The 21,644-nt window shown below is 43.2% G+C and overlaps 1 protein-coding gene across 1 annotated transcript in view; it reads right to left on the minus strand.

Moving 5' to 3' along the window:
• Window positions 1–1,119: 1,119 nt before the first annotated feature.
• The window catches only part of LOC126335267 (bromodomain-containing protein DDB_G0280777-like), a 55,312-nt gene continuing 34,787 nt past the window's right edge, over window positions 1,120–21,644 (minus strand). Inside the window, exon 3 of the mRNA XM_049998319.1 lies at window positions 1,120–3,826. Within this exon, the coding sequence (XP_049854276.1) occupies window positions 3,152–3,826 (675 nt within the window). The 3' untranslated portion in view covers window positions 1,120–3,151. The remainder of the gene's footprint in view (window positions 3,827–21,644) is intronic.

Below are 21,644 nucleotides of genomic sequence, written 5' to 3' on the forward strand. Positions count from 1 at the left end.
AGATTTGTAATCGAGATATGAAAGAATAATTTTTGCAAAAGGAGCTCTGTTTAATTATATAGCATATCCTTTAATTATGGCACCTCATTCTGAAAAAAAGCATGTCGGTAGTAGGGTCTATGTTACAAGCCATAGAGTGATTCAGTGTGCACAATTTCTCATATAACATAATACTGTACGGAATTATAAACAAAGGTGATAATAAGTAGTTCGTAAAACAGACTTCCTTGATTTTGCAGTTTCAGTTATTCATTGCCGTCGTTACGAGTTATTTGATTTTACAGAATATACATCTACAATATATCTTGCGTCATCCATAAGCTTTTTAATGCAGAAATATGGAAAAAATTATGTTCTGGTTTGGCTCGATAACTCTATTTAGAACCTGGAGTAATTTAGTCACTTGAATGGCTTTCAGGTGATCTGTTTCTTTCTCTTTATTTTTTGCCACGTCACTGCTATACATTCCAGGCGGACCGTTCATCCTTTTTTTTTTCTTTTTCTTGCTATGCTCTGTATAAACTGTGATACAGCAGCCACAAGAAATTGAAATTGCTGCTCCGTTTCTGCACCGTTTATGTTATAGTAACCCTAGAGTGACTATTAAAAACGTTTAGAACAACGTGAAAAAGTTTCTTTGAATCTGCCTTGATGATAAATAATCACTGATAAGTATCACTATCCATTCTCCTCCTCTATAAGCCTTTTTTAACGATGCGTTTTTCTGTGAAGATTAAAACTATGTCTTCATTGTTAGTCATCAATAGTCTTGCAAAATCTGTGCTTACATTACCTCGCGATTCTTTTTGATGTTTCTATAGTTTATGTATGTGATGACATGGGCACTCATTCCGTAATACGAGAGGTAGTTTGCGGTACCGTTTGTATCATTCGCAGTATCAGCACTGGTACCGCAAATACTACCTTAGCTGGAACTGAAGATTTGCCGCAGTATTTAGCTGTGTAATTTTTATAATACACACCAATACAAGTAGTTCTGTGTTCTTTAAATCATAGGTGAAAGCCAGTGATGTGTAAACACAGTTAACTGTTTTTGAACAGGAAACACGGTGTAAAAAATCGTGGCAGTGAAAAGACAAATTATATTTAACAAAAACGATATATTTATTCTAAACACAACAAAAATTCTTAACAACAGTTGTTCCAGAATGGTTTATAGTTTGGAATACAGCGCCGGAGGAAAAGTCGAACACCTGTTACGACTTTTAGCTGCCAGTAGTTGGTGAACGCGAGCAGGTTCTGTCTCTTAACGGCTTCTGTTGTCTTCTCCAGCAGTGGACGTCAGCGGAAACCCAATTTACGACGTGGCACATATCGGCATTGTCAGCGCCAGAACTCCGCGAGCTGCCTGACGCAGTCGTAAAAAAAAATGTGTCGGGTGGTAGGAGATGGGCTCTTCCGTAGGAACAACACAGAAGAAAAAAGGGAGCAAGGGAACAAAGAGCTGCACGAATTTTCGGTTTCACTGTGCATCGTAATGCACACGCAAAAGATTTACATGACAAAATGTGTAATCTCAATTACTTTTTAAAAGGTATTTCCGATGACGGATTTCTTGTTTGAGAAATAGCCTACTGCCGACCTTGTTCTTCGCTTAAATTTTTCAGTAGAAAAGTAGTAGACAGACGTTAAATGTCCTGTGGTTATCTATTGGCATATATTACCACAATAGTGAATAAAGAAGAGAAACAATAAGCAATGTAGAGCAATAACTGTGCCTGCTAGCACTCAAAAGGCCATATACCAGGCAGAAAACTCCAAGTACTGAAATTTTCTTTGGTGCAGGAAGAATTTAGAGCGATATGGTAGACATTTATCAGTTATTGTGGTTGGGGAAAAATCTATTTTTATATGAATCGCACACTGTAGAAAGTTGAAAAAACCTGGGAAAGGAGAAAACTGATAGAAAACAGAAAACATAACCAAAGAAAAACCTCTCGACACCATTTTCGGTCCGCAGAAATTACAATTTTAATTTTCAGTGCTTCCGTTTCGCCAGTTCTTAAACTCTTTTTGGCCTACAAAAGTAACAGTTTTCATTTTCAATGCTTCCGCTTTGGTGAAGCTTGTAGTGATGCCTGGCGAAAAACCAGTTTTTAATGTGACTCGCACAGTGTAGAAAATTGGAAAATTTGGGAAACGAGATGATACCTAAGAGAACATACAAAAAATATAACCAAAGAAAAGTCCCTGGACGTTCTTTCTGGTCAACAGATATTACAATTTTCATTCTCAGTGGTTCAGTTTCGGCAAATTCTTACAGTATTTTTGGTCCACAAAGACAACAATTTTCATTTCTTCCTTTTTGGTAATTCTTACAGTGATGGTTCGGGAAATATTAAAAAAAAGCACTCCGTCTTCAGGCCACAAGTCGCCCATCGGCACCATCCGACCGCCGTGTCATCCTCAGTTGAGGATGCGTATAGGAGGTGCGTGTGGTCAGCACACTGCTCTCCCGGTCGTGATGATGGCTTTCTTTGACCGGAGCCGCTACTATTCGGTCGAGTAGCTCCTCAATTGGCATCACGAGGCTGAGTGCACCCCGGAAAATGGCAACAGCGCATGGCGGCCCGGATGGTCACCCATCAAAGTGACGGCGACGCCCGACAGCGCTTAACTTCGGTGATCTGACGGGAACCGGTGTGTCCACTGCGGCAAGGCCATTGCCCGGGAAATATTAGTGTACACTTGAGAAAGTTGGAGAAATCTGTGAAACGAAGAAGCTAAGAGAAAATACAAAAATTATGAGCAAAGAAGGGATCTCTGTAAACAGTGTTTGGCCCACAGAAATCACAATTTTCATTTTGAGTGCATTCTTTTCGGTAACTCTTGCTGTGAAGATAACATAGTATATGGGTGGAGACTGTCTTTCTGTACAATTGTAATGGTACAAACGAAAGAAGTATTTTTACTGATTTTCTTACTGGTTTTCACTGAAGACCTTTAACATTACAACAGGTAATACTTGTTGAAAGACTGATCGATTGAATATCACACGCAGCACATAATGAGCACAATAACAATTGTTTCTCTGTCAACATTCTTTCAGTCACATCACACACTTGAACCTCTATGCTCCTGACACAAGACTAGTCTGGACTGTCTTACACCCACACTGTTCCCTACTCCTTCAGTAAGTGAAGTTGAACCCATTTCCGCTGAACCTGATCTTAGAGACAGTGTCGGCAGCGGAGAACTTGACACCTAGCGCAGACGGCTGTTGCACCTGCTGTGCTGAGGCAGCTGTTCCAGCTGGGGCCACCGCCACTTGCTGCTGTTGTTGTTGTTGCTGCTGCTGTTCTGCAGCTGGCTGTGCGCGAACGATCGGCTGCTGCACCTGTTGCGTCTGCAGCTGCTGTTGTTGTTGCTGTTGTTGTTGTTGCTGCTGCTGTTGCTGCAGGAGTTGCAGGTGCGCCTGCTGGAATGCGACAAGCTGCTGGGTATAGGCGTCCGCCTGCTGTGGCGTCACCTGCGGCTGCTGAGGCTGCAGCTGCTGCAGCTGCTGCTGCTGTCCGATCTGCTGTGCTTGCAGCTGCGCCTGCAGAGGGTTGTACACGGCGGCCTGTGGCTGCAGCTGCTGTGGTTGGAGTCCGCCCAGGGCGGCTGCGTGCTGCGCCTGGAAGGCCGCATAGGGCGACAGCTGCTGCGGGGTCAGGCCGGAGTACGCTCCGATCTGTCCCGGAAGTCCGCTGTAGGCAGCAGCTGGCTGCGGCTGCTGAGGCAGTCCAGTGTATGATGACAGGTAGGCGCCCGGCTGCGTCAGGCCCGACTGCGCCGCCAGCAAGTTGTTCAGCGCTGCGTTTGGCTGCAAAACACACCAAGGATGAAGTGGCTTCAAGGATTTTGATATCAACAACCCATTTCTAGAATAAATGTATGGAGACACTATTGTATTCTCTGATTTTCCTCGAGAACTGTCATATTTTTTCAACTGTCAGCACTGGATGTCTACTGGTAAAGCCCACACCTGTGAACCGACCAGTGAAGGTATCGAATCCCGATCGTACGACGAGAATTTTTATTGCTACCTAGCCTACATCTTTCTGTGACATGAAGACCAAATGGCACAGATTATTGGAGTGTTTACTTCAAAGAGAGTTTCTCAAGTCTCTGAAATAAACACTCAAAAAACTAATTCATGAGATCCAGATATTGACGGATCCAGTTATGCAAGTATCGGTAGATAAAATCTCTAGATGGAGTGCATAGAGGGCTGAAGTTAGCATTAATGAGATACCAAAACTGGTCGTCTAAATAAACACCTTGCCGATTTTCCTTGGTAAATATTTGACTGTTTGCTGACCTGTATCCACGATGTATCAACAGTGTACGAATTGAACAGTTATCTGGTAACAGATATGTGGGCTTACATCCACAGAATGGCTGAGTCGTGTGCACACATATTCTGTTTCTTTCCATTTCTCTCCTTTCTAGTGAGATAGTTGTAAATGGTGCTACTGTGCTGACAAAGAAAATGTAGGTCAGTGTCCCAAAGATATCTTACATTTGGGCTATTTACCTTTACATCATGCCACGCCAGGTCAAAGCTGAGTACCAAGGAAATCAGAGACCACAGATGCGGACTTGACATCATAGTTATACCACTCAAGATCGGTCCAATGTTAGTGGACATAATAGCAGAAGCTCTGCTGGGGATAACAGTACAAACTATTGTACGAAATAATGCGAGAAGGTGACAGTTGCTGGGGGTTATGGAGAAGAGAGGATGATGAAGTATTAGAGAGTTCTCTTAAGTGGCTGGAGGAAAAATATGAAGAAATCTAGAAAGAAATGATCGTCAGAATCACTCAGCATACACAAAAGTCAAAACAACATTTGGTGAAATTAAAAGTAATGGTTGTTAAAATGAACTGTGCAGTGAGTAATGGCTCAAATGACTCTGAGCGCTATGGGACTTAACATCTGAGGTGATCAGTCCCCTAGAACTTAGACTACTTAAACCTAACTAACCTAAGGACATCACAGACATCCATGCCCTAGGCAAGATTCGAACCTCCGACTGTAGCAGTCGCGTGGTTCCAGACTGAAGCGTCTAGAACCTCTCGGCCATCCCAGCCGGCTGCAGTGAGTATTCAGATGTTAAGCGCAGAGGAAAGAGCGGGCCAAATACATACAAAATTTGCATGAGGCGGACGAATTACATCATTATGGGATAGAAGAAGAAATTGGAATCGATGTGGAAGGCATAGAGGATCGAGTACTGGAGTCAGAATTTAAGTCTGGAAGACCCATCAAGTAAAACAGAAGGCACAGATAATATTCCACAGGAATTTCAAAAGTCGCTAGGGGGTGGCGAAACCAAATGAATGTTCCGGTTAGTGTGTAGAATCTATGGGTCTGGCGACTTACGATCAGACTTTTGGGAAAATGTCTTCCATACTATTCTGATGGTAGCAAGAGCAGACTGTTTTGGTAGATGGCCACTCTCTTCTCCCCCCCCCCCCCCCCCCCGCCCCGAACCCTGACTTTTTTTTTTTTTTTATCAGTCTACTGACTGGTTTGATGCGGCCCGTCACGAATTCCTTTCCTGTGCTAACCTATTCATCTCAGAGTAGCACTTGCAACCTACGTCCTCAATTATTTGCTTGACGTATTCCAATCTTGGTCTTCCTCTACACTTTTTGCCCTCTACAGCTCCCTCTAGCACCATGGAAGTCATTCCCTCATGTCTTAGCAGATGTGCTATCATCCTGTCCCTTCTCCTTATCAGTGTTTTCCACATATTCCTTTCCTCACCGATTCTGCGTAGACCCTCCTCATTCCTCATCAGTCCACCTAATTTTCAACATTCGTCTATAGCACCACATCTCAAATGCTTCGATTCTCTTCTGTTCCAGTTTTCCCACAGTCCATGTTTCACTACCATACAATGCTGTACTCCAGACATACATCCTCAGAAATTTCTTCCTCAGATTAAGGCCGCTATTTGATATTAGTAGACTTCTCTTGGCCAGAAATGCCTTTTTTGCCATAGCGAGTCTGCTTTTGATGTCCTCCTTGCTCCGTCCATCATTGGTTATTTTACTGCCTAGGTAGCAGAATTCCTTAACTTCCTTGACTTCGTGACCATCAATCCTGATGTTAAGTTTCTCGCTGTTCTCCTTTCTACTACTTCTCATTACCTTCGTCTTTCTCCGATTTACTCTGAAACCATACTGTGTACTCATTAGACTGTTCATTCCGTTCAGCAGATCATTTAATTATTCTTCACTTTCACTCAGGATAGCAATGTCATCAGCGAATCGTATCATTGATATCCTTTCACATTGTATTTTAATTCCACTCCTGAACCTTTCTTTTATTTCCATCATTGCTTCCTCGATGTACAGATTGAAGAGTAGGGGCGAAAGGCTACAGCCTTGTCTTACTCCCTTCTTAATACGAGGGTCGGTCAAAAGGTAATGCCTCCCATTTTTTTTCTACTTAAAAAAATTAAGTTAAGTGAAAAATTTGAATTTGGCGCCATTCCTCAAACCTTCTTCTGCAATCCACTGCAGTAGTAACTTTCTGTGTCAACAGGTGGCAGCACAGCAGAAGTTTGTAAGATGGCCGACATCGATGTTCGTTTTGAGACAGCGTTGTGTGATTGAATTCTTGAATGCAGAAGGTGAAACGCCCATATGCATTCGTGAAAGACTGGAGAAGGTGTATGGTGTTGTGACAGTGGATGTCAGCACTGTTAGACGATGGGTTCGTCGTTGTAAGGAAGCTGAAGGGCAAACACCGTTGACTGACGAAAAGCGGAGCGGCAGGCCGGTGAGTGCAGTGACTCCACACAACATTCAGCAAGTTGATGACATCATTCGTGGGGACCGTCGGGTGACTGCAGATGAAGTGTGTCGCATTATTTCTCTTAGTAAAGGCAGTGTGATCACGATTATTAAACAATTGGATTACTCAAAAGTTTGTGCACGGTGGGTTCCAAGAATGTTAACCGATCAGAATAAAGAGGCAAGGAAAACAATAGCCTCCCAACACTTGCAGCGCTTCCGTTTGGAGGGAGATGAGTTTCTGAAAAAAATTGTGACCGGGGACGAAACATGGGTGCATTTTTTTGAACCCGAATCAAAGAGGCAGTCAATGGAGTGGCGTCACACAAGCTCGCCGAGGAAGAAAAAATTCAAAACTGTGCGATCGGCAGGGAAAGTTATGGCAACAGTTTTCTGGGATACAGAGGGTATGATTCTGGTTGATTTTTTGGAGCAGGGATGCACAATAAATTCTGTTCAATACGTCACAGCCCTCAAAAAACTTAAAGCACGTCTTCAGCGAGTTCGCCCAACAAAATCAATGGCAGATGTTCTTCTTTTGCATGACAATGCAAGACCACACACCAGTCGTCACACCTCTGACGAGATTGTCAAAATTGGATGGGAAGTTTTGCCTCATCCCCCATACAGCCCTGACCTGGCACCATCAGACTTCCATCTGTTCGGGCCACTAAAAGAAGCTCATCGTGGGATTCATTTTGAAGATGAGGAGGCCGTCAAAACATCCGTGCGTCAATGGCTTAGGAAGCAGAGCTGTGATTTTTACCGTGCTGGGATACATGCCCTTGTTCAAAGATGGACCAAAACTGTAGAGATGGGCGGAGATTACATTGAAAAATGACAAAATGATCCTCAATGTTGTGGTTTTCAACCTATGTAATTGCATTTAAATTTCCTGACAATTAAACGTAGAAAAAAAATAGGAGACATTACTTTTTGACTGACCCTCGTACAAGCTCTTCGTTCTTGATCGTCCACTCTTATTTTTCCCTCTTGGTTGTTGTACATATTGTATATGACCTGTCTCTCCCTATAGCTTACCCCTACTTTTTTCAGAATCTTGAACAGCTTGCACCATTTTATATTGTCGAACGCTTTTTCCAGGTCGACAGATCCTATGAACGTGTCTTGATTATCCTTTAGCCTTGCTTCCATTATTAGCCGTAACGTCAGAATTGCCTCTCTCGTGCCTTTACTTTTCCTAAAGCCAAACTGATCGTCACCTAGCACATTCTCAATTTTCTTTTCCATTCTTCTGTATATTATTCTTGTAAGCAGCTTCGATGTATGAGCTGTTAAGCTGATTGTGCGATAATAATCGCACTTGTCAACTCTTGCCATCTTCGGAATTGTGTGGATGATGATTTTCCGAAAGTCAGATGGTATGTCGCCAGACTCATATATTCTACACACCAACGTGAATAGTCGTTTTGTTGCCACTTCCCCTAACGATTTTAGAAATTCTGATGAAATGTTATCTATCCCCTCTGCCTCCAAAGCTCTTTTAAATTCCGATTCTGATACTGGATCCCCTATCTCTTCTAAATCGACTCCTGTTTCTTCTTCTATCACATCAGACAAATCTTCACCCTCATAGAGGCTTTCAATGTATTCTTTCCACCTAACTGCTCTCTCCTCTGCATTTAACAGTGGAATTGCCGTTGCACTCTTAATGTTACCACCGTTGCTTTTAATGTCACCAAAGGTTGTTTTGACTTTCCTGTATGCTGAATCTGTCCTTCCGACAATCATATCTTTTTTGATGTCTTCACATTTTCCTGCAGCCATTTCGTCTTAGCTTCCCTGCACTTCCTATTTATTTCATTCCTCAGCGACTTGTATTTCTGTATTCCTGATTTTCCCGGTACATGTTTGTGCTTCCTCCTTTCATCAATCAACTAAAGTATTTCTTCTGTTAGCCATGGTTTCTTCGCAGCTATCTTCTTTGTCCGTATGTTTTCCTTCCCAGCTTCTGTGATGGCCATTTTTAGATACGTCCATTCCTCTTCAACTGTGTTGCCTACTGCGCTATTCCTTATTGCTGTATCTATAGCGTTAGAGTACTTCAAACGTATCTCGTCATTCCTTAGAACTTCCGCATCCCACTTCTTTGCGTATTGATTCTTCCTGACTAATGTCTTGAACGTCAGCCTACTCTTCATCGCTACTATATTGTGATCTGAGTCTATATCTGCTCCTGGGTACGCCTTACAATCCAGTATCTGTTTTCGGAATCTCTGTCTGACCATGATGTAATCTAATTGAAATCTTCCGGTATCTCCCGGCCTTTTCCAAGTATACCTCCTCCTCTTGTGATTCTTGAACAGGGAATTCGTTATTACTAGTTGAAACTTGTTACAGAACTCAATTAGTCTTTCTCCTCTTTCATTCATTGTCCCAAGCCCATATTCTCCTGTAACATTTTCTTCTACTCCTTCCGCTACAACTGCATTCCAGTCGCCCATGACTATTAGATTTTCGTCCCCCTTTACATACTGCATTACCCTTTCAATATCGTCAAACACTTTCTCTATCTGTTCATCTTCAGCTTGCGACGTCGGCATGTATACCTGAACTATCGTTGTCGGTGTTGGTCTGTTGTCGATTCTGATTAGAACAACCCGATCACTGAACTGTTCACAGTAACAGACCCTCTGCCCTACCTTTCTATTCGTATCGAATCCTACACCTGTTATACCATTTTCTGCCTCTGTTGATATTACCTGATACTCATCTGACCAGAAATCCTTGTCTTCCTTCCACTTCATTTCACTGACCCCTACTATATCTAGATCGAGCCTTTGCATTTCCCTTTTCAGATTTTCTAGTTTCCCTACCACGTTCAAGCTTCTGACATTCCACGCCCCGACTCGTAGAACATTATCCTTTCGTTGATTATTCAATCTTTTCTCCCTTCCTACTACCACATAACATATTCTTGCTAAAAGCTATGGTTATTTTTGTAACTAGCCTCCATTTTCTTCCCCCCATGAGTGCTCAGTGTACTTCTATTTTTATTTATTAAAATGAAAGCAAATTCTTGAAGTTTCAAATCTGTTTGGAAGTTTCGCACTTTCTTTTAAAATATGTAAAACAGAACGCAAATTACAATCCACAGTATGTTGTCAGTTTGTAAGTGTACAACATTTGTTCTTTATGTTTTATTGTGGACCTCACCAATCATGTTGAAATTTATCCCAGTAACGTTGGAATAATGGGTGGTGGGAAACCATAACAGAGGGGAAAGAATTTATGTATAAATATGCAAAAAAATTATTGTAAAAATCATTTTTTATTCAATTAAAAGTTTCGATGGACGGGAATATTGCTTATGTTCAAAGCTCTCTGAGTATGCCTGGTACTGAATCGTATTGAACTTGTCACCCTCTTAAATAAATTGAGGAACGCAATATGACTAAACAGTGACAAAAAAGGATGTCGTCGAGTTGTAGCAACAGAAGTAACCAACTCCCAAATGAATCTGACAACTTCTGAAGAGAGCACAGTGGCATGGAGCTCAAGGCATTTATTTACTAAAGGCCCTTTGTTCTGCCGAGCTGCAGTTCCAGCACATCCAAAGCGACAGCGATTGCGACTGTTGCCGACAGAGTGCAGCTGCCGCACCGTCGGTGGACGCTCGATGCACCCCTTGAAACCTGCCTACTCACTTGGACTATGATTGTCCACAATACTCTCCTCTGGGAACTGCTCCGGTATCGTACTGCTTACGAGTGAGACCAGCTGCTTGCCCACAGCCCTGATAAAGACAAGAGTCTCACTACAGGCACGAGAGAAATAAAATCACTTCTTATGTCCAACTGCTCTTGGAGCTTCTTAAGCTCCCCACTCTGCCTGCAGAGTGACTAATATAAAGCTCACAGAGACGCTCTGGTACTTCTGCTCGATAATCATTCGGAGTCTGTGCCTCTCTACTGTGCACAAGATGGCCCACACCGAGACACACCCCCTCCGCTCACGGAGAAGGCTCAGACCTGAATGCTAAACTAGTATCCCCTTTCTATTTCGAGTCATACAGCCTCCTACCATTCCGTGTTAGTCCATGTAGCAGTCGAGCGTAAATGTCCTGCAAAACCCCAACTCCCGACTAATTTTTAAGAAGAGGCAATGGCTGTTTCTTTTAATTTAAGCTGTGGACATTCGACTGCGGCTGGCCTGGAGCCGTTTCGCTTCGCTTCCCACTCTGCTACCTGAAAACTCTCACAGCTCGACAGCTGGAGCCTGTGTGAACGTGTACTGGTAAGAAATGGCTTTCAGTCGGCAGATCTGCGTCATCTCAGTGCCACTGACTCCGGAGTGCGGCTTCCCCCCCCCCTTCCCCCCTCCCCCTCACAACAACTCCACCCTGAGGAAGCCTGTACGAAAATACTGTTCCGTCTAAGCCACGCATCGCGGATCAGCCCGCTAGATCACAGTGCCCGTCTATGTTTCCTGTGGTTTCTCATCAAAAACAGCGTTGAGCATTCAATACAAGCGATTGGTAAAGTCATCCTCATTACCCTAGTATGTCAATATTCTAAATAACTTTCGAAAAGCGTTGGACTCAGTTCCGCACTGTCGCTTGCTACCTAAAGTGCGCTCTTACGGTCTATCCAATGAGATATGCAGCTGGATAGAAAGTTTTCAAACAGACAGGGAGCAATATGTCGTCCTGAACGTGGTAACTTCAACAGAAACAAGAATAACTTCAGGGGTACTCCAGGGCAGACTAAAAGGTCCTCTGCTTTTTACGATTTATATAAACGATCTGGTTGATGGTATTGACAGCGTCCTTAGACTGTTTGCCGATGACGCTGTAGTCTACAGGAAAGTGGTATCAAACGAAAGTTGTCAACAAATAAATGAGGATTTGCAGAAAATAAATGCGTGGTGTAATGACTGGCAGTTATTTCTCAATATTAGTAAATATAACCTACTGCGTATAACAAGGCGAAAATCCCCATTAGTGTATGAGTACAAAATAAATGATCAGTCTTTGGAAGCGGTAACATCAGTCAAGTATATGGGTGTGACTATTCGAAATGATCTCAAATGGAATGATCAGATTACACAAGTAACGGGTAAGGCGAACTCTACATTGCGGCTTAATGGTAGAATTCTGAAGCGATGCAGTCCTTGAGCAAAGGAAATAGCTTACAATACGTTAGTTCGTCCAGTCTTAGAGTACTGCTAGTCTGTATGGGACCCTTACCAGTTGGGTTTGATTCAAGAGATTGAGAAGGTCCAAAGAAGAGCGGCAAGACTCGTGGCTGGTACATTTAGCCATCACGAGAGCGTTACAAATCTCACAGAAAGTTTGAAGTAGGACACACTTGCAGATAGACGACGCGCTAAACAGAAGGGGCTGCTCACTAAATTCCGAAATCCAATCTTCGCCGAGGATGAAGAGCATATACACTCCTGGAAATTGAAATAGAACACCGTGAATTCATTGTCCCAGGAAGGGGAAACTTTATTGACACATTCCTGGGGTCAGATACATCACATGATCACACTGACAGAACCACAGGCACATACACACAGGCAATAGAGCACGCACAATGTCGGCACTAGTACAGTGTATATCCACCTTTCGCAGCAATGCAGGCTGCTATTCTCCCATGGAGACGATCGTAGAGATGCTGGATGTAGGCCTGTGGAACGGCTTGCCATGCCATTTCCACATGGCGCCTCAGTTGGACCAGCGTTCGGGCTGGACGTGCAGACCGCGTGAGACGACGCTTCATCCAGTCCCAAACATTCTCAATGGGGGACAGATCCGAAGATCTTGCTGTCCAGGGTAGTTGACTTACAGCTTCTAGAGCACGTTGGGTGGCACGGGATACATGCGGACGTGCATTGTCCTGTTGGAACAGCAAGTTCCCTTGCCGGTCTAGGAATGGTAGAACGATGGGTTCGATGACGATTTGGATGTACCGTGCACTATTCAGTGTCCCCTCGACGATCACCAGAGGTGTACGGCCAGTGTAGGAGATCGCTCCCCACACCATGATGCCGGGTGTTGGCCCTGTGTGCCTCGGTCGTATGCAGTCCTGATTGTGGCGCTCACCTGCACGGCGCCAAACACGCATACGACCATCATTGGCACCAAGGCAGAAGCGACTCTCATCGCTGAAGACGACACCTCTCCATTCGTCCCTCCATTCACGCCTGTCGCGACGCGACACCACTGGAGGCGGGCTGCACGATGTTGGGGCGTGAGCGGAAGACGGCCTAACGGTGTGCGGGACCGTAGCCCAGCTTCATGGAGATGGTTGCGAATGGTCCTCGCCGATACCCCAGGAGCAACAGTGTCCCTAATTTGCTGGGAAGTGGCGGTGCGGTCCCCTACGGCACTGCGTAGGATCCTACGGTCTTGGCGTGCATCCGTGGGTAGCTGCGGTCCGGTCCCAGGTCGACGGGAACGTGCACCTTTCGCCGACCACTGGCGACAACATCGATGTACTGTGGAGACCTCACGCCCCACGTGTTGAGCAATTCAGCGGTACGTCCACCCGGCCTCCCGCATGCCCACTATACGCCCTCGCTCAACGTCCGTCAACTGCACATACGGTTCACGTCCACGCTGTCGCGGCATGCTACCAGTGTTAAAGACTGCGATGGAGCTCCGTATTCCACGGCCAACTGGCTGACACTGACGGCGGTGGTGCACAAATGCTGCGCAGCTAGCGCCATTCGGCGGCCAACACCGCGGTGCCTGGTGTGTCCGCTGTGCCGTGCGTGTGATCATTGCTTGTACAGCCCTCTCCCAGTGTCCAGAGCAAGTATGGTGGGTCTGACACACCGGTGTCAATGTGTTCTTTTTTCCATTTCCGGGAGTGTATTGTTACCACCAACTTTCAAATCGCGTAATGAACATGTAGAGCATATATTGTTACCACCAACTTTCAAATCACGTAATGATTATCATTCAAAGATAAGGGAAATAAGAGCTCGCACTGAGGCATTCAGACATTCAGACAGTCGTTTTTCCCTCGCGCGATCCGCAAGTGGAACAGAGGGTGGGAGGGTGGGGCGGAAAATATGACATTGGCGCAAATTGTGACCTCCGCCACACACCGACCGCTTGGGGGCTAGCGGTGTATAAATGTAGATATGAAGAGTAAATGTAGACTTGTTCTCTATTTCTTATCGCAATTGGAATACAAGTACTGTTCGAATTACTTCAAGCAAGACATCCATAAAATGCGACGCCTTTCAACGTGTCCTTTGTCTTAATTTTTATTAACTTTTTTGTTTAATTATATGCGGCAAAACACTTTTACACTCTTCCACTGTACTCATCGATGACTTACGCACATATCAAGCAACTACATGAAAATTATTAGCGCGCCATGTCGTTGTTTTTTTTATGTTAGTCTTATACCACCTTGTTGACAGATTGTAAATTGAGGTGCCAGGTATTTGTGGGTTCATAGTATTTTATTATTTCTACAACTTATGAAAAAAGTGTTTGTAATATTGCACCTGTATAAAATTTTTATTGTTTTTGGTTTTTTTGTTCCAGCCTAGAGCTGAAGATTATATGCAACGCAGAATGTAATCGGTTGTCAGTAAATTAGAAGTTGTAATCCAGATGGTGTTTGTTTATTTATTAAACTCTGAGTCGGACTATTGAAATGAATATTACAGAGTGAATGCAGACAATTTTGTTATTCACATATTGTCTGACAAACTGGCTGGATCATTTATTAGCTCTGGAATGATATGTTATCCGACACAGTACCGTGTAGAAATATTTATTTTCGGAGAGATATTCATCCCTTTCCTTCACATTTGAGGGGAAAACTCTCCTTTTGTCAATATCGCAAATATGAGCAGTGTTGCCTTCCGGTAGTGCCATTGTTCATTTTAGCGGAAATTTAATTAACAGACAACACGTGTGCTTTGGTTTTATTTCAAGAGACGATAGGTGAATTTCGACACGTATGAGACTGTATGCAAGCACCGGCATCGACTAAAGGCGAGGTCTGTTGTGCACTGTGGAGCCAAAGCTTATATCGCATCCCGTGTGAAGCGCTGCATCTGCCGGCAGTCTCTCGCTCTTATAGAGCGTACTTCTCGTTCCTTCGGCGCGTAGGGATTCTCTCCGCTGCAGTTTTGCACAGTTCGACGAATATGCCGAAGAATAGCGACATAGCCATCGGTATTTACGGTCCAGATATTCGCCTTAGTGCCAGCAAACAGTAGACGGTTCCAGGGAGAAGGCGCCATAAGTTTGCGATAAGAGGCTATTCGTTTGTATTCCTGTAGTTTCCACCCCCTCTTTTTTTTTTTTAGTGGATGACCGTTTCCAATCTTCAGACAGTCGTCTCATTTTAGCTAACTATCTCAAATCCATTTTTGAACTTCTGTCACGATACGCTAAAGAAATGCCTCCCATTTCGTTTTTAGAGTGCCAAGAGCTTCAATACCCTTCCCATTCTTACAGATACGTGGGCAGTCTTACGGACCATTCACATATTCAGTCACATTTTCTTATCTAACTATAGGTGACAGGTTTTCCTACACTGTGCCTAATTACTAGGACGGCGACGGCAATTTAATCCCATACTTTTATTTTTTATTCGGTGTATTTTTGGTGACAGGTAGTCGCCTCCATATCTGAGCGTATTTAACATTATGCACCAGTTTTCAGCACTGAATGCACACGTAGCTGAAAAGAATGTTACAAATCGTAACACTGCCTCCTGCAAAACCTAGAACAGTACTAGCATTCGGAATCGGTAACACTCCCACTGTTTTTGTGTACGCAAGGGTCCACGGCAAAGCGAGCGCATGGAATATACACGAGAGGATCCCGGAAAGCAGTCGCTCAGTAGCTACTGCGCAAGTGGACTCATTATGAGCACTGTGACAAAGTACAACCTTCCAAGCTTCTGTCTTTCCAGTTGGAATAATCATTCCTTGTTAGTGGTTGTGATTTTCCTTCGACACAGACGGGCATGTTCCTAAAATGCACGACGGATTATTAATACGACGAAAATGTAAAACACCAACGCGAGAGATAAATACTCTGTGGAATTGAAGTATCTCCATGCCAACTCGATAAAAAAAATATGCAGACTGCATTAAGCTATGGTAAATAGAGAATTATTCCACGTTGGACATTGGAAGAGGTATGTTCTATGTCGGATTGAGAGATTGTTGGAAGCCGCCATTAAGGCAGAAATCTATCTTTTATGGTATTGAAGAAAATAAATACATATAAAAGCAGAAAAGGAGTATCAGGTGTGTAGAGTTCATAACCCTTAATAATTTCAAAAGAAATATTCATTGCTTATAAAGACGCAGGTTGTTCGGATCTGTTCGGTATATGATGGTGCAGACGGTTTTGGGATTCGTCGAGAATATTTCTCCGAAGACCTAAATAATTTCAGGGACTGAAGTTGGACGCCACATTCCATACACATGACACAGCATAGCACTTGGCTATACCGATCGATTTCCGCGGAGTGATAAATTGTCTTAAGCGATTTCAGGTGGAGAAGTTCCAGCAAGCAGACTCAACGAGATCTGCTTCCGCGAAAAACATGTGGTATTACCGTATTCTTTAACTTGCGGAGAACAGTAAGCAATACAGACTTCATAACCACCGCGAAATAATTAAAAGAACTCAAATGAAAGGAGTAAGCCGGCCGGAGTGGCCGAGGGTTTCTAGGCACTACAGTCTGGAACCGCACGACCGCTACGGTCGCAGGTCCGAATCCTGCCTCGGGCATGGATGTGAGTGATGTCTTTAGGTTAGTTACGTTTAAGTAGTTCTAAGTTCTAGGGGACTGATGCCCTCAGACTTAAAGTCCCATAGTGCTCAGAGCCATTTGAACCATTTTTTAAAAGGAGTAAACAGTGAAAATGAATCGCTAAACCAAACCAGAAATAAAAATCAAGTAATAATAAAACGCAATCACGTTAATAAAACGCTCATTAAATAATAGAGAGAATAAAAATATGAACTTTAAAGTATCTAATGGGTTTTAGGGGCAGCAAACATTTCATTTTTAGTATTTCATATACGTGCTTACCAAATTTAAAAATGTAATATGCTTGTATACATGGAAGAACCCTGGACATACTAAAGGTATCAGATAGATTATATTATGGTAAGAAAGAGATTTAGGAATCAGGTTTTAAATTGTAAGACATTTCCAGGGGCAGATGTGGACTCTGACCACAATCTATTGGTTATGACCTGCAGATTAAACCTGAAGAAACTGCAAAAAGGTGGGAATTTAAGGAGATGGGACCTGGTAAACTGAAAGAACCAGAGGTTGTACAGAGTTTCAGGGAGAGCATAAGGGAACAATTGACAGGAATGGGGGAAAGAAGTACAGTAGAAGAAGAATGGGTAGCTTTGAGGGATGAAGTAGTGAAGGCAGCAGAGGATCAAGTAGGTAAAAAGACGAGGGCTAGTAGAAATCCTTGGGTAACGGAAGAAATATTGAATTTAATTGATGAAAGGAGAAAATATAAAAATGCAGTAAATAAAGCAGGCAAAAAGGAATACAAACGTCTCAAAAACTGAGATCGACCGGACGTGCAAAATGGCTAAGCAGGGATATCTAGACGACAAAAGTAAGGATGTAGAGGCTTCTCTCACTAGGGGTAAGATAGATACTGCCAACAGGAAAATTAAAGAGACCTTTGCAGATAAGAGAACCACTTGTATGAACATCAAGAGCTCAGGTGGAAACCCAGTTCTAAGCAAAGAAGGGAAAGCAGAAAGGTGGAAGGAGTATATAGAGGGTCTATAATAGGGCGATGTTCTTGAGGACAATATTATGGAAATGGAAGAGGATGTAGATGAAGATGAAATGTGAGATACGATACTGCGTGTAGAGTTTGACAGAGCACAGAAAGACCTGAGTCGAAACAAGGCCCCAGGAGTAGACAACATTCCATTGGAACTACTGACGGCCTTGGGAGAAGCAGTCCTGACAAAACTCTACCATCTGGTGAGCAAGATGTATGAAATAGGAAAAATACCCTCAGACTTCAAGAAGAATATAATAATTCCAATCCCAAAGAAAGCTGGTGTTCACAGATGTGAAAATTACCGAACAATCAGGTTAATAAGCCACAGCTGCAAAATACTAACACAAATTCTTTACAGACGAATGGAAAAACTGGTAGAAGCCAACCTCGGGGAAGATCAGTTTGGACTCCGCAGAAATGTTGGAACACGTGAGGCAATACTGACCTTACGACTTATCTTAGAAGAAAGATTAAGGAAAGGCAAACCTACGTTGCTAGCATTTGTAGGCTTAGAGAAAGCTTTTGACAATGTTGACTGGAATGCTCTCTTTCAAATTCTGAAGGCGGCAGGGGTAAAATACAGGGAGCGAAAGGCTATTTACAATTTGTATAGAAACCAGATGGCAGTTATTGAAGTCGAGGGACATGAAAGGGAGGCAGTGGTTGGGAAGGGAGTGAGACAGGGTTGTAGTCTCTCCCCGATGATATTCAATCTGTATATTGAGCAAGCAGTGGAGGAAACAAAAGAAAAATTCGGAGTAGATATTAAAATCCATGGAGAAGAAATAAAAACTTTGAAGTTTGCCGATGACGTAGTTCTGTCAGAGACAGCAAAGGACTTGGAAGAGCAGTTGACTGGAATGGACAGTGTCTTGAAAGGAGGATATAAGATGAACATCAACTGAAGCAAAACGAGGATAATGGAATATAGTGGAATTATGTCGGGTGATGCTGAGGGAATTAGATTAAGCATTAAGACACTTAAAGTAGTAAAGGAGGTTTGCTATTTGGGGAGCAAAATAAGTGATGATGGTCGAAGTAGAGAGGATATAAAATGTAGACTGGCAATGGCAAGGAAAGCGTTTCTGAAGAAGAGAAATTTGTTAACATCGAGTATAGGATTTAAGTGTCATTAGTCATTTCTGAAAGTATTTGTATGGAGTGTAGCCATGTATGGAAGTGAAACATGGACGATAGCTAGTTTGGACAAGAAGAGAATAGAAGCTTTCGAAATGTGGTGCTACAGAGGAATGCTGAAGATTAGATGGGTAGATCACATAACTAATGAGGAAGTATTGAATAGGATTGGAGAGAAGAGAAGTTTGTGTCACAACTTGACCAGAAGAAGGGATCGGTTGGTAGGACATGTTCTGAGACATCAAGGGATCACCAATTTAGTATTAGAGGGCAGCGTGGAGGGTAAAAATCGTAGAGGGAGACCAAGAAATGAATGCACTAAGCAGATTCAGAAGGATGTAGGTTACAGTAGTAGGTTACAGTAGGTACTGGGAGATGAAGAAGCTTAGAAGCTTGCACAGGACAGAGTAGCATGGAGAGTTGCATCAAATCAGTTTCAGGACTGAAGACCACATCAACAACAATATGCTAATGTTACATCAGATGTTTAACACCACTGAAACTGTATATATTTCTCGAGGCAATGTAACAGCACGGAAATTATGCAGACTACGGGGCACTTTCAATAAGTAATGCAAGTCTCTCGGCTACTTTCGGTTGAAAATATGCAGAATTTGTTGTGGGTCATCGCGGAATATTCCTTCTGCATCCAATATAGTTTTATGAAGTTGCGATAAATGGCGGAGCTTATACGTAGCCTTCAAAACGGCATCTGTAACGAGATGCGTTCCACGCAGAGAGCTCTCGTTAAGTTTCTTTCGGCGGAAAAGCAGAGCATCGCAAGTATTGAAAGACGCTTGCAGAATGTCTACGGAGACCTGGTAGTGAACGAAAGCGCGGCGAGTCGTTGGGTGACGCGTATGTCATCTTGGCGACTAGGTCGCGCAAAAGTATCCGATCTCCCGTGTACCCGCTGGTCGCACACAGCTGTGGCTTCTGCATTGTTGGAACGTGCGGGCACTTATTCGAGGTGATCGACGAATCTCAAACAGCTCAGTGCACAACAGGACGACTCTGCTGGTTGAGTTGATAAAAGGCGTGTGCCTACTGCTGTTCACCTTCACACTATCCTACTTCTATCTGTTTGGCCCAGGTGGGGTAAGGAAAATAGTGGGATATAATATACTGGGTTGGAATCCTGAATAAAATCAACCTGCTTTAAGGAAAAGAAAGTGTTGCACTACTTACTGAACGTCCGTCGTATACTCAGAAAGTAAATAATACGAAATTAATAAAACCAACACAAGTTTCAACACAATTAGAGTTTTTCGTCTTAAAACATAAGCGCTTTACGTGCTTATCGCTAAACAGTTAACACATTAAATCAGTTTTAAAGTATGAATGCGTTTCAACCTGTTTACATACCGGAGATCGATCCATCCGAGAAACTTGAGTGAGGTGGAACAGGAAGGTTTTCTGGTTCACTTCTAATATTAATTACAACTCTTTACCTTACACTATGGCAGTGCAAATACAAAAGGTTCTCAATAGAATTTGTCAACTCATACACTTGTTTTCGTTGGGAGTCGACAGATTCAGAAACATCTGAAAGGGCAGGAGTCTTCAGTCAAGGTATTTCTGACCTCTTTATATTGATTTCAGCCCAGGTGATATTAGTGGAATTGTCACCTATCATTACCTGTTTTGACTCTGAAGCAAGTCATTATCAGAAGATTATCTAAAATATGAAAGAAACTGGGGTAGAAAAATTCTATGAACCTAAATTACAAAATGAAACCAACACGGTGTTGGATTGAATACGTAACTCAGTTACTGGTCAAATTACAACTGAACAGGCCGGAAGAGTATAGCTGCGAACGTTAGTCATCAGTTTGACACTCGTGGATGACTTTTGAAGGGTGGCAGCACTGATTCAGATTCTAGTGTACTTTTAGCTTACGTACACCATTAGCTTCTGGATCTACATCCATAGTACGTAAGCAACCTTACGGTGTGTGGCGGAGAGTACTTTGTGTACTACTGTCACTTCTCTCTTTTTCTGTTCCAGTCCGGTATGGTTTGTGGGAAGAATAACTGCTGGCAAGCTTGAATCTAATTTTATGTTTAAAAGGGAGCAATATCTTGGTTGGTCCTTCCAGGAACATACACTCCTGGAAAAGCAGACGACACCGTGACGCAGTCCACTTTTACAGCATGTCTTGCAATGTCGTCAACAATCGGAAGAGTCCTCGGAAAATATGGAATTGTGTTTTTCAACCATCTACAAAACTGAAAAATCTGTTAAGTTCGGTTAAGGATGATCTTGGCCTGAGAAAATGTGTGTACAAGACTCCTTGTCAGTGAGGGGCAGCGTATACAGGGTGTTACAAAAAGGTACGGCCAAGCTTTCAGGAAACATTCCTCACACACAAATAAAGAAAAGATGTTATGTGGACATGTGTCCGGAAACGCTTGATTTCCATGTAAGAGCTCATTTTACTTTCGTCAGTATGTACTGTACTTCCTCGATTCACCGCCATGATTTCATACGTGATACTCTACCTGTGCTGCTAGAACATGTGCCTTTACAAGTACGACACAACATGTGGTTCCATGATGGAGCTCCTGCACATTTCAGTCGAAGTGCTCGTACGCTTCTCAACAACAGGTTCGGTGACCGATGATTGATAGAGGCGGACCAATTCCATGGCCTCCACGCTCTCCTGACCTCATTTATGGGGGCATTTGAAAGCTCTTGTCTACACAACCCCGGAACCAAATGTAGAGACTCGTTGTGCTCGTATTGTGGACGGCTGTGATACAATACGCCATTCTTCAGGGCTGCATCAGCGCATCACGATGGTGGAGGGTGGATGCATCTATTCTCGGTAACGGAGGACACTTTGAACATTTCCTGTAACAAAGTATTTGAAGTCACGCTGGTACGTTCTGTTGCTGTGTGTTTCCATGCCATGATTAATG

This window comes from Schistocerca gregaria, chromosome 1, assembly GCF_023897955.1.
Source record: "Schistocerca gregaria isolate iqSchGreg1 chromosome 1, iqSchGreg1.2, whole genome shotgun sequence".
In the NCBI taxonomy this organism is placed as follows: domain Eukaryota; kingdom Metazoa; phylum Arthropoda; class Insecta; order Orthoptera; family Acrididae; genus Schistocerca; species Schistocerca gregaria.